At 41.8% G+C, this 14,019-nt stretch overlaps 1 protein-coding gene across 3 annotated transcripts in view; it reads left to right on the top strand.

Moving 5' to 3' along the window:
* LOC143282062 (anoctamin-8-like) overlaps positions 1-14,019 on the top strand; it is a 50,390-nt gene that overhangs the window by 2,316 nt on the left and 34,055 nt on the right. The window contains exons 2-4 of one of the 3 annotated variants that reach the window (XM_076587512.1): positions 233-268; positions 12,057-12,300; positions 13,248-13,483. In XM_076587512.1, the coding sequence (XP_076443627.1) occupies positions 233-268; positions 12,057-12,300; positions 13,248-13,483 (516 nt within the window). Of the gene's footprint in view, positions 1-232; positions 269-2,424; positions 2,557-12,056; positions 12,301-13,247; positions 13,484-14,019 lie in introns of those variants that run through there. The other 2 variants (XM_076587514.1, XM_076587513.1) reach the window with 2 other exon arrangements.

The raw sequence follows: 14,019 nt of genomic DNA on the forward strand, positions 1-14,019 counted from the left end.
AAGTTACAGTGTTATAGTTTTCTATATACACATTGATACACAGCTAAAACTGAAGGATTCAACGTTGTTGCATACCAAAAGTATCATATCATTGTCTGCAAATAATGTAATATAGTGTAAAATGATATATGGCCATTGTGTGTTCCCTTTACCATGAAACTGGCAAAGTTGAATGTTATGTTGAATACCAGAGACCATATTAAATGAAAATAAATCTGTTGAAATGTTGTAGGTCAAGTCATAGAAAGCAGACAGAAGCAGAAGAAAGGTATATTTTGTGATGTGTGATTTACTGATTACTAACAAACCAGTACTACAGTACCTATGTATCAACAAACATTGAAAGTGAAACCAGTAATCACCACAAAGCATGGGATTAAACACATACTTACAAATCCATGTTGCGTAATTTCTTCTGCAATCATTTTTACCCTGACATTTTGGCAGCCATACTTCCTTTTTTGGGTATAAGCATGCAAGGTTTATTCATGTTCTGTATAACCTGCTGAATGCTGAAACAGATTGTGGGAATGTTGACATGGATTGTGGAAATGCTGACATGGATCATGGGGTTTTCTAACATTGTATTGATAAGCTACATGTGTATAGATATATGCATATAATGGCGATTCAGTTATTGGAAAGTCAGCACATGTGTTGACATGGGAGACTGGAAATGCTGCCCACCTCCCCTGCCCACCTCCCATGAAATGCAAATGCAGGGATAGAACCCAGGACCATTGAATTGAAAGTCCAGTGCACTAACCACTCATCTCATCCTGTCCACTACTTAAACATTAATTTGTGTTCAGTAAGATATAATGGATAAATACAAGGCTTACACACACACACACATGCACGCACGCACACGCGCGCACACACACACACACACACACACACACACACTATTAAGTCATATGATGTATATATGCTGTTCATGTAGTTGATACTGTTCTTTTCAGTGATATTGCTCTTATCACTAATATAGTACATTATTCTCAATGAGACTGTAAAATGAGGTTCCTTTGATAGCTGTGAAAGTGTTCAGGCTGTGAAATGTCGCACTAATACTATACTAGTTCTGCAGAAGAATTGGTCAGGACTAATTCATAACAGCCAACTGAAATAGCAGCAAGCGTGTGTGAGAGAGATGAAAAAAGTCATTGCAGCAGCTGGTACTATGATGATGCACTTTCCCCAAAAGAGAAGCTGGAATGTAGCAATAGAGAAATGGAATGTGACAGATTTTCTCTCTGTGCCACACAGCATTGTTGTACACACTGCTCTGCACTGCACTAATTAATGAAGACTTGGTGAAAAAGACACAGACAACACACACACATGCAGGGCACACACGCACATGCACATGCACACGCACACGCACACACACACACACCTTTATCCATTCTGTTCATGGAATTTGGCAAGATCAATTTTGAAATCTCCATTAATGAAGTCATGAAAGAAAACAAAAATTTGTAAAAATGAATTCAAGATAAGAAAATGTGTCAAGAACAGTGTTCCTCTGTGTACAAACTGTGAATATTGGACAGGCAGGTGTTTAATTTTTGGTTGCTTTTCAGGAAATACTGTGTTTTGATTCTTCACTGTGTGTATGTGTGTGTGTCTGTGTACCTTTCTGTCTGTCTGCATACCTGTGTGTGCATGCATGTGTGTATGCGTGAGCATGTGTACACTCATGTTGCCATCAATTTGATGTCTTTTCACTGAAAAATATGTGAGTATGCCTGCATATTTGAATACAAGTAATCTCTTTCTCCCAGCCTTGCTTCACTCTCACCCACACACTCTTTTGACTTCTCTTTCTTTAAAACAAGAACAGAAAAAAAGGCTCATGAATGCAAAGAATGAAAACCTCCAGCTGCAAGCTTTGTATTTCACAGCGGCAGGTTTTGTGTGGGCAACATCTGTTGGGCCTTGGAGCTGACCCAAAAATATGTTGACATTATCACTTGTGTTATAGATCGGTAGTGACAATCCTGCCACCCAAGCCAAATCGGAAGTGACACAGGCCTGTCCGTTTTACATTCACAGTGACATGTCAATGATTTAGACATACTGCACTTGTACCATGCCCATCAGGAATACACTGTCTGCTGGATGTGATGTTTTCTCCATTGCTAGTCATAGAAAATTATTATCGCTAATTGTTATCAAGCACAACTATTGTTTTTCCTCAGTAACACTAATAGCTGGGAGGGTAAATGATCACGCATCATGTCATCAATAAGTTGACAAGTCCACAGGGGATAGAATCAAACACTGGACAGCTGTGTATATGTGGTAGCTGGTGAAGGCTTTGGGACAGTGAATGCAAAAAGGGAATCCCCCAGGACAGCATGTGTGCCGTGTCATGAATACTTAATGCAGTAGGTTGCAGAGGGGAATGTTTGGGGATAGCGCATCGTGGATCAGTCCGATCAGTCCCAAAAGTGTGGCTGCAGGGGTAAGGGCGAGGGTAGTGCAGCTCGCAGAACAATGCTCCGGAATGCAAAAACCCATGTGAGACTTGTCCAGGGGAATGGATATTTCGAGGTATTGATTTTTGTGCTTTACTCCAGTGCAGTTGTGTGTCTGAGTGCAGGGTGAGGGGATGGATTTTTCATTAAGTGGTCACAGCCTGACTGGCCCTGTTTCTCATTGGCAGTATGAGTCATCATGCTCTGTAATCCTCCGTGTACAGTTATTTATCATGCGCTAATGCGTTTCTTATGATTTGTGTACAGGTGTCAATAAGTCAGTGGGTGTCTTTTTGCAGTTTGCTATGTTTTACGATGACTTGAATAAATGTCGTCCTTCAGTTTGCTTGAACACCTCCTTTGATCTAACTGCATATGGTTCCCCTGTCTGTCAGCGTATTGGAAGGGGAGGGAAGGGGTGGGGAGGCAGTATAACAACTGATTTTGCATTAGTTACTTGTTAATTGTTTCATTTGAATGAGCACATTCCCATTAATGTTCCTTTCTTCTTTGTTTTTTGTTTTTTGTTTGTTTTGAAATCATACAGATGTATGAGTGAGTATTCCTGGATTGAGTTATCCCTCCACTCGTCACATATGTGAATAGTGTGTGTTTGTGTTTTGATGCATGTTTGTTTGTATTACTGTTAGTTATGTGATGTTGTCAGTATCAGAGAAGAAGAGAGGGAGAGAGAAACTCTTTGGTTTATCAAAATGCGTGTGTTTGTGTGTCTTGGGACAAGACTTATGTTTTATGTTTAGGTTTGTAATATATATGCTTGTATAAAATTAAAGCTTTTGTGTGCATGGATTGAGAATTACTTATGGACATTTTGTGAATGTGTTTGCATGTTTGTGCTTTGCGTGTGTGTGTGTGCGCACGCATGTGTGTGTGTGTGTGCATGTGTGTGTGCGTGTATGTGTTTATGTGTTCTCTTAAGAATAATTTTATCCTCAAATTTTTGTTTGTTTTATTCATACTGTCCAGTGGAATCAGTTTACAAAGTCTTGTTCCAATCACATTAATTAATTTTAAATTAATTAATTTTCAGTTGAAAGAGATCAGATGCTTTTTTTTTTTTCATTTGACATATTAAAAAAAGAAAGAAGTAATATTTAACAAAATGATTGACACCATGATCAGTTTAAAAAAGAAAAGAAAAGAAATTAAAAATATTTATATGAATTATATAAAATAAAATGACTGAGCATTAGAAAATCATTTGTCATTAAAGAAGAAGGCTATTTTTTTACACTGACAAAAGAATGTTACAGATATTTATTATGCTGTGTGATAACACTGATACTTTATTGTATTGTTGTATTACTCTGTTTTGTCACAACAGCTTTCTCGGTGTGAAATTTAGGCTGTTCTCCCCAGGGGAGAACACGTCACTACACTGAGAGTGCCACCCATTTTTTTTTTTGTAGTTTTTCCTGCCTACAGTTTTTTGACTCACTTGTGTAAACAAAGTGAGTCTATGCTTTAACCCGGTGTTCGGTTGTCTGTGTCTGTGTTTCCGTAGTAAACTTTAGCATTGACATTTTCTCTGCAAATACTTTGTCAGTTGACACCAAATTAGGCATAAAAATAGGAAAAATTCAGTTCTTTCCAGTTCTTTGCGAGTTAATACCCTTGAACTGATCACGATGAAACGAAAAAATTTCCAGTCTTGACTTTTCTCAAAATGAAGTCCTTTTCACTTCTTACGATGTTTAGAAGTACTTGTACTTGGCTCTACATGTTATTAGTTTAACAAAATACTAAATTTTCATATCAACTTTAAAACTATAAAACTAGAATGAACATAAAAGAGAAATTGAATCGACCGTATTGTACTACATTCCCAGCGGGTGTAACTAAACTTGTAAATCTATCTAGATCTAGTGAAAACGGCTAAATGTTGCAGTGTGATTGCAGCGATAGCCATTAAAAAGATTTTTTTATTTTTTTATTTTTTTATTTTTTTTTATTTTTATTTTTATTTTTTTTTTTTTTATTTTTTTTTTTATTGCCCTTAAAGATTTTTTGAATGCCCAAGATACACCAGAATAATATGATTTAAACAGCGTTCTCACTGCAAATACCGCAACTGATTTATCGCCCTTTAAAAAAGTATGTTCAAATGTCAAATTTTGGAACGTCGAGCCACGATAGTGTAATGGATAAGGCAGTTTATTCTCACCTGAACACGTGGGGTTCGAATCTGGTTAGGACTTTTTTTCCTTTTTTTAAACACGAAGCTTTATAATAACAAATACAGAACACATTTTAACGATTAGATTTTTTTAATTTTTAAGTGTATCACAAGTGAGTCTTGAAGGCCTTGTTTCATTTGTTTTTCCTGTTGAAGTGGATATTTCTACATAATTTTGTCAGGGACAACCCTTTTGCTGCCTTGGGTTCTTTTATGTGTGTTAAGGGCATACTGCACACAGGACCTTGGTTTATCGTCTAATCCGAATGACTAATGTCCAGACCACCACTCAGGGTCTAATGGACGGGGAGAAAATACTGGCGACTGTGCTGTGATTCGATCCAGTGTGTACAGATTCTCTTGCTTCCTAGGTGGACGTGTTACCTCTGGGCCATCACTCCACACAATATATGACACACTACATATGATAAACGTTTTTCATTTTTGCTTTTTTGGAGGACACATCAGCTGTTCAGACTGAAATTTTTAACAAAATTTGTTGGGATAGGTGTGGGTTTTTTTCTTTGAAGATTTGTTTCAAAAACGGATAATAAACCATGTTTTTTCATTTTGTTTTTCAGAGTATTCTGTGATGAAGCATGTATAATCTAATTTTACAGCAGTCTTCACCTGTACAGTGGTAGAAAATTCATTCAGCATGCACAAGATGACAATATGATTTTCGGCATATAGAGTTTAAAAAAAAAAAGAAAAAAAAAAGTATTTTGTCCCTGTAGATGAATATTGAGCAGTAATATGCTGTTTGTGTCCTGGCGGTATCTAATCTATTTGCAGAAAAGTTATTTTTCATTTCATCCTCACCTATTTGTGGAAGCTTATCATATATGTAATGCATTCCCAGTCTGGATAGCTTCCAGGATTTAACCCACTAGCTAAAGCTAGAAAACATGAAATGGGAAAGCACTGCAGCAGTATGCATTCCTGAGCAGCAAAGTCTGGCAACAGCTTAGTAAAAAAAGAAAAGAAAAAAAGTTATCAGTATTATCCTGATTCACTGACACAAGTTGTTGCAGTAATGAGGCTGTGTCTTTGGTGAAGCACTCATTTGGTGCACAGTGGCACTAATTTACACGTTTGATAGTGATACTGTGGCAGGGCTGTCTTGTTTTGACATCCGCCAAATGTTGCAGCACAGTTCTGCATCTAGATTTGTGGCATGTTGGATATAGCGATGGCTAATATTGTAATAACTCTGATGACTTGGTCTAGTTTCTGATTATAAAAAAAAAAAAATCAGTGCATACGTGATATGCTTGTTTGCATAGTATTATAAATGTGTAAGCCTGTATGCTTGTTAGAATTATTGAGCTGATCTCTCTTTATCGCTCTCTCTCACTCTCTCTCTTTCTAGATATATATAATGTATATATGTAAATGTTGAATATAATGTGAGCTCCAATAACCACAAATGCAACAGGGAATAAAAAGAGTCATAAGAAATCCTAATGATTAACTCCCTGCTGCATTTGAGGAGATTGGAACTAACATTAGATTTAATATTGAACAGACATAAGTAAATAAATGATGTATCTGTCACACAGAAGTATCATGGTCTGTATCTGTCACATACAAATGTGTTGTTGTCTGTATCTGTCACACAGCAGAAGTATCATGGTATGTATCTGTCACACACAAATGTGTTGTTGTCTGTATCTGTCACACAGGTGTCATGGTCTGTATCTATCAGTGTCACACAGAAGTATCATGGAAGTCAGAAGCATCATGGTCTGTATCTGTCACACACAAATGTGTTGTTGTCTGTATCTGTCATACAGCAGAAGTATTGTGGTCTGTATCTTTCACGCACAAATGTGTTGTTGTCTGTATCTGTCATACAGCAGAAGTGTCATGGTCTGTATCTGTCACACACAAATGTGTTGTTGTCTGTATCTGTCATACAGCAGAAGTATCATGGTCTGTATCTGTCACACACAAATGTGTTGTTGTCTGTATCTGTCATACAGCAGAAGTATCATGGTCTGTATCTGTCACACACATATGTGTTGTCTGTATCTGTCATACAGCAGAAGTATCATGGTCTGTATCTGCCACACACAAATGTGTTGTTGTCTGTATGTGTCATACAGCAGAAGTATCGTGGTCTGTATCTTTCACACACAAATGTGTTGTCTGTATCTGTCATACAGCAGAAGTATCATGGTCAGTATCTGTCACACACAAGTATCATGGTCTGTATCTGTCACACACAAATGTGTTGTTGTCTGTATCTGTCATACAACAGAAGTATCATGGTCTGTATCTGTCACAGACAAGTATCATGGTTTGTATCTGTCACACACAAATGTGTTGTTGTCTGTATCTGTCATACAGTTGAAGTATCATGGTCTGTATCTGTCACACACAAATGTGTTGTTGTCTGTATCTGTCATACAGCAGAAGTATCATGGTCTGTATCTTTCACGCACAAATGTGTTGTTGTCTGTATCTGTCATACAGCAGAAGTATCATGGTCTGTATCTGTCACACACAAATGTTTTTTGTCTGTATCTGTCATACAGCAGAAGTATCATGGTCTGTATCTGTCACACACATGTGTTGTTGTCTGTGTCTGTTATACAGCAGAAGTATCATGGTCTGTATCTGTCACACACAAGTATCATGTTCTGTATCTGTCACACACAAATGTGTTGTCTGTATCTGTCATACAACAGAAGTATCATGGTCTGTATCTGTCACACACAGGTATCATGGTCTATCTGTCACACACAAATGTGTTGTTGTCTGTATCTGTCATACACCAGAAGTATCATGGTCTGTATCTGTCACACACAAATGTGTTGTTGTCTGTATCTGTATTACAGAAGTAGTATCATGGTCTGTATCTGTCACACACAGATGTGTTGTTGTCTGTATGTGTCATACAGCAGAAGTGTCATGGTCTGTATCTGTCACACACAAATGTGTTGTCTGTATCTGTCATACAGCAGAAGTATCATCGTCTGTATCTGTCACACACCAGAAGTATCATGGTCTGTATCTGTCACACACAAATGTGTTGTTGTCTGTATCTGTCATACAGCAGAAGTATCATGGTCTGTATCTGTCACACACAAATATGTTGTTGTCTGTATCTGTCATACAGCAGAAGTATCATGGTCTGTATCTGTCACACACAAATGTGTTGTTGTCTGTATGTGTCATACAGCAGAAGTATCGTGGTCTGTATCTTTCACACACAAATGTGTTGTTGTCTGTATGTGTCATACAGCAGAAGTATCATGGTGTGTATCTGTCACACACAAATGTGTTTTGTTGTCTGTATCTGTCACACAGGTGTCATGGTCTGTATCTGTCAGTGTCACACAGAAGTATCATGGAAGTCAGAAGTATCATGGTCTGTATCTGTCACACACAAATGTGTTGTTGTCTGTATCTGTCATACAACAGAAGTATCATGGTCTGTATCTGTCACACACAAGTATCATTGTCTGTATCTGTCACACACAAATGTGTTGTTGTCTGTATCTGTCATACAGCAGAAGTATTGTGGTCTGTATCTGTCACACCCAAGTATCATGGTCTGTATCTGTCACATACAAGTATCATGGCCTGTGTCTGTCACACACAAATGTGTTGTTGTCTGTATGTGTCATACAGCAGAAGTATCATGGTGTGTATCTGTCACACACAAATGTGTTTTGTTGTCTGTATCTGTCACACAGGTGTCATGATCTGTATCTTTCACACACAAGTATCATGGAAGTCAGAAGTATCATGGTCTGTATCTGTCACACACAAATGTGTTGTTGTTTGTATCTGTCACACAGAAGTATCATGGTCTGTATTTGTCACACACAAATGTGTTGTCTGTATCTGTCACATAGAGGTGTCACGGTCTGCATCTGTCACAATGATCCCTATCTGTACAGAGGTGTCATGATCTGAATCTGTCACTCAGAAGGGTGTTGGTCTGTATCTGTCACACACCTGTCACACACAATTATTATTTTACACTATCACTGTATCAGACGGAAGTATGCTAGTCTGTATCTTTCACTATCACTGTATCAGACATTTACCCTTTGTTACTTAGAACTTAGATGTGGCACTCTGTCACCTTCTGACTAGATTTTTTAGAATTACACCCACAAACGGAACAGAGGACTAGCAAATTTCTTACCATCTTCCTGCACTCAGTGATATTACAACTCAGAAAGTGGGGTCATACATCTTGATTGCCACATGCTAACTTTTTGTTGTGGGTCATTCTGTGTACAGCATACAGTGTACCACACTTATCGAGGGACAGGGCATATAGTCCTGCTTGGTGTGTAGCAAGATAGAGAGGAGAGGAATGGGAGGGATGCAGGCAGAGAGAGGGAGAAAGAGAGAGAGAAAATGAAAAAAAACCCAACCCATTTTATGTCTTCCCAAGTCTGCTTCAGCAATCATTACATGTAATCAGCTCCATCTCAGTAAGTTCAACAGGTTTTGGAAGATGGAGTTGATAGCAAGTGAGAAATTGCTTTAGCAGACACAGGCAGGGAGTGTGCTGTGTCTTTTAAAAAAAGAATAAAAAAGAAAATCTCCTTCATTCAATCATGCATAGTCTTACCAGTCAGTCTTTTTCTCTGTCTCTGTTTTCTGTCTGTCTGTATGTCTGTCTCTCAGATGGAGCAGAGAAAAAAATGAACAAGCATAATTACAATCCATGGAAAACTGTTGTCACAAAAGTTTAATTTAAGCCAAGATGTTGATTATAACAAAGATTCTCATAACATCACAGCAAGCTGATTAACATTTTGATGATGATGTTATTTTTCAGAGGGGGTGGGGGTGGGGTGGGGTGGTGGTGGAAGGAAGAAACATGATGAATAGGTAGAGAAGGAAATAAGCAGGTGGTGACAACTGATCACATTCACCTTCAAAATGTTAATGTCTGCAGAGCCATATTTTCTTTCTTTTGATGATAACAGGAAGAGAAGGGATTGGGGAGAGTGAGGAGGGGAAGAGGGAGGTGGCTTCAACAAACAGGTAGCAAGAAGAGGTTGGGGGGAGGGGGGGGGGGCTTCAGCTAACAATTAGCAAGGGGGTGGGGGTGTGTGTGAGGGGGCTTCAGAGCAGACAGATAGCGAGAAGAGGGGGGTGGGTGGGTGGGCTTCAACAAACAGGTAGTAGCAAGAAGGGGAGGGGGGCTTCAGCAAACAGGTAGTAGCAAGAAGGGGAGGGGGGCTTCAACAAACAGGTAGTAGCAAGAAGGGGAGGGGGGCTTCAACAAACAGGTAGTAGCAAGAAGGGGAGGGGGGCTTCAGCAAACAGGTAGCAAGAAGGGGAGGGGGGCTTCAACAGACAGGTAGCAAGAAGGGGAGGGGGGCTTCAACAAACAGGTAGTAGCAAGAAGGGGAGAGGGGCTTCAACAGACAGGTAGCAAGAAGGGGAGGGGGGCTTCAACAAACAGGTAGTAGCAAGAAGGGGAGGGGGGCTTCAACAGACAGGTAGCATGCAAGAAGGGGAGGGGGGCTTCAACAAACAGGTAGTAGCAAGAAGGGGAGGGGAGCTTCAACAAACAGGTAGTAGCAAGAAGGGGAGGGGAGCTTCAACAAACAGGTAGTAGCAAGAAGGGGAGGGGGGCTTCAGCAAACAGGTAGTAGCAAGAAGGGGAGGGGGGCTTCAACAGACAGGTAGCAAGAAGGGGAGGGGGGCTTCAACAAACAGGTAGCAAGAAGGGGAGGGGGGCTTCAACAAACAGGTAGCAAGAAGGGGAGGGGGGCTTCAACAAACAGGTAGCAAGAAGGGGAGGGGAGCTTCAACAAACAGGTAGTAGCAAGAAGGGGAGGGGGGCTTCAACAGACAGGTAGCAAGAAGGGGAGGGGGGCTTCAACAAACAGGTAGTATCAAGAAGGGGAGGGGGGCTTCAACAAACAGGTAGCAAGAAGGGGAGGGGGGCTTCAACAAACAGGTAGCAAGAAGGGGAGGGGGGCTTCAGCAAACTGATAACAAGAAGAGGGTGGGGGGCTTCAACAAACAGGTAGCAAGAAGGGGAAGGGGGGTTGGGGGGGGGCTTCAGCAAACAGGTAGCAAGGAGATGGGGGGGCTTCAGCAAACTAGCAAGGAGGGGGGCAGGGGCTTCAGCAAACAGGTAGCAAGGAGGGGAGGGAGGGGCTTCAGCAAACAGGTAGCAAGGAGGGGAGGGAGGGGCTTCAGCAAACTAGCAAGGAGGGGGGGCAGGGCTTCAGCAAACAGGTAGCAAGGAGAGGGAGGGGGGGGGGGGCTTCAGCAAACTAGCAAGGAGGGGGGCAGGGGCTTCAGCAAACAGTAGCAAGGAGGGGAGGGAGGGGCTTCAGCAAACAGGTAGCAAGGAGGGGAGGGAGGGGCTTCAGCAAACAGCAAAAACAAGAAGGGAAGGGCTTCAGCAAACAGGTAGCAAGGAGGGGGGAGGGGCTTCAACAAATATGTAGCAAGAAGGTGAAGGGAGCTTCAGCAAACATATAGCAAGAAGAGGGTTGGGGGGAGGGCTTCAGCAAACAGGTAGCAAGAAGAGGGTGGGGGGCTTCAACAAACAGGTAGCAAGAAGGGGGCAGGGGGGTCTTCAACAAACAGGTAGCAAGAAGGGGAAGGGGGGGAGGGGGGCTTCAGCAAACAGGTAGCAAGAAGGGGGGAGGGGGGGCTTCAACAAACAGGTAGTAAGAAGGGGAAGGGGGGGGGGCCTTCAGCAAACAGGTAGCAAGGAGGGGGGGGGGGGCTTCAGCAAACAGGTAGCAAGGGGGGGGGGGGGGGGCTTCAGCAAACAGGTAGCAAGGAGGGGGGGGGGTGCGGGGGGGGGGGGGGGGGCTTCAGTAAACTAGCAAGGAGGGAGGCAGGGGCTTCAGCAAACAGGTAGCAAGGAGGGGAGGGAGGGGCTTCAGCAAACAGCAAAAGCAAGAAGGGAGGGGCTTCAGCAAACAGTAGCAAGAACAAGAAGGGAGGGGCTTCAGCAAACAGGCTGCAACAAATGATTACTTTTGTCTTGAAAACAAATTTGCACAAAATGCATATTGTACACAAGACATCGGTTTATCATCTCATTTGAATGACTAGCAGTCCAGACCCTCACTCAAGGTGTTGTAGAGAGGGAGAAAATTCTGGCGAGTGCGGGACTCCATCCTGTGCACTCAGATGCTCTCACTTCCTAGGTGGACATGTTACCACATAAGGTCACCACTACACACTATCTCCTTCCTTAGTTCTAAAATGGCCCACTTTGCAGTCTGCCGGGCAATAAGCAACATGCTTTGGTGTTTGCCAAGGCTTTTCTATTGCCCACCTTCCTGAAATGGCTGGCCCGTTTTGTAGTCAGCCAGGATATAAGCAACATGATTTAAGATCTGCAGCTTTGCCCCGTTTTTGTGTGTGTGCAGCTCTGAAGATGTTCGGTAAGAAGTTTAGCTCCAAGCGGCTGCTGGTGTCGAGCAAGGTGTGGATGCAGACCATCCCCACCCAGGACTGCGACATCGTCCTGACGCTGCCGGCCACCACCAGCGACACCACCCTCATGTGGCTGCTGGCCCGCCTCCGCTCCCGCGCCCCCCATATCTCTGTGCACTTTCGCCACCACAATAGCTCTGGCATCTACGGCCTCTACATGACCGCGTCCTATGAGAGGTACAGGGAGGGGCACGGGGGTAGGGGGTTGATTTGGAAACTTATTTATATGATCTCCACCACAATAGTTATTTATTGTATATGTCGCCTTTCCTATAAGGGTACAGGGGTTATTTGGAAACATGGTTATTTATTTCACCACCACAAGAATTATGGTATCTGTGGCATTTACATGACAGCCTTCTATGAGAGGTACAGGGGTTGATTTTGAAACTGTTATTTATTTGACCTCCAGTGACAAATCTGGTGTCTGTGTCCTTTACATGACTGTGAAAGGCACAGGGGTTGATATGGAAACTTTGTTTATTTGACCACCACCACAAATCCTGTATCTGTGGCCTTTTCATGACCACCTCCTGTGAGAGGTAAGAGGAGGTTGATTTGGAAACTTTGACCACCACAACAATTCTGGTATCTGTGGCCTTTTTGCTTTACAGGACTGCCACCTATGAGAGGTATAAGGTTTGATTTAGAAACTCTTTATCTAATTGACAACCACAGTAACTGCGGTATCTGTGGCCTCCTAGGAGAGGTTGATTTGGAAACCTTTTTTTTTTCTTTTTTTTTTACCATCACAATAATTCTGGTATCTGTGGCCTTTTCATGATGACCTCCCATGAGAAATACAGGGGTTGATTTGGAAACTGTTTTTATTTGACCTCCACAATAAGTTTGGTATCTGTGACTTTTTCATGACTACCTCCTATGAGAGGTTTGGAAGTGGGTTTAGAAACTTTGTTTTATGTATATGTTTGAATTCAAGAAAGTTTACATACATTTTGTAGAGAAAAAAGTTCTGATAGACAGGGCACATTGTGCAGCTATCTGAAGACATAAAAAGAGCAGCCAGAAGTCATTTATTGCAGGAAGCACCTTCTTGAGTTTGAATAAATGTTTGAGTAAATGTAAACAGAAAAAAACCCAAAAAAACTTTTGTTGATGCACAGCTTACTTCAAGGAGCAGAAGAGCTGGGCATCCGCAAGCCTCTGAAGAGCGAGTTTGGCGGAGGCATTAAGGAGTTCGTTCTGGAGGACCAGGAATGTTTTGAAGGGGTGGGTGAGGAGGAGACATTCCTGACGAGCCAGGAGCGCCAGAGCATTGTACACCACATGCTGAACGATCTGCGGGCCACAGAGGGGGAGGAGCTGAATGGGGTTCGCTTTGTGGAGGGGCAGCCCATCGGTCAGTCCCCATCCTCTGTCCACAGTGTGTGTGTGTCTTTGTGTGTGTGTGTGTACTATCAGAAGAGGATTTTTCTACAGAATTTGTGCCAGGGGCAATCTTTTTGTTGATGTAGGTTCTTTTACATACGCAAAGTGCATGCCAGACACATAACCACTTTTTATCGTCTCATCTGAATGACCAGCATCCACATCACCACTCAAATGTAGCGGTAGGGGAGAAAATACTGGTGAGTGTTGGATTAAATCCCATGCACTCAGATTCTTTTATATCCAAGGCACTAAGCTGTTGCACCATGTGTGTGTTTATGTAGTCTGAAGGTCCAGTGAAATGTTACCTTTCCATCACAACAGTGGCTTTCACAGCCCCCCACCATCCACCTGCCTCCCGACTGCAATAGGCTTTATAAGGTTTTTTTTTATTTGGTCCTTCTCACATCCCTGAATATTTCATTTTCAGAACTTCATTTTCATTTACATCCAGTGAATTTTTTCAAAGTACACAAGTCTTTAATTTCAACAGATTGATATTGATTG

This window comes from Babylonia areolata, chromosome 5 (assembly GCF_041734735.1).
Source record: "Babylonia areolata isolate BAREFJ2019XMU chromosome 5, ASM4173473v1, whole genome shotgun sequence".
NCBI classification, from domain to species: domain Eukaryota; kingdom Metazoa; phylum Mollusca; class Gastropoda; order Neogastropoda; family Buccinidae; genus Babylonia; species Babylonia areolata.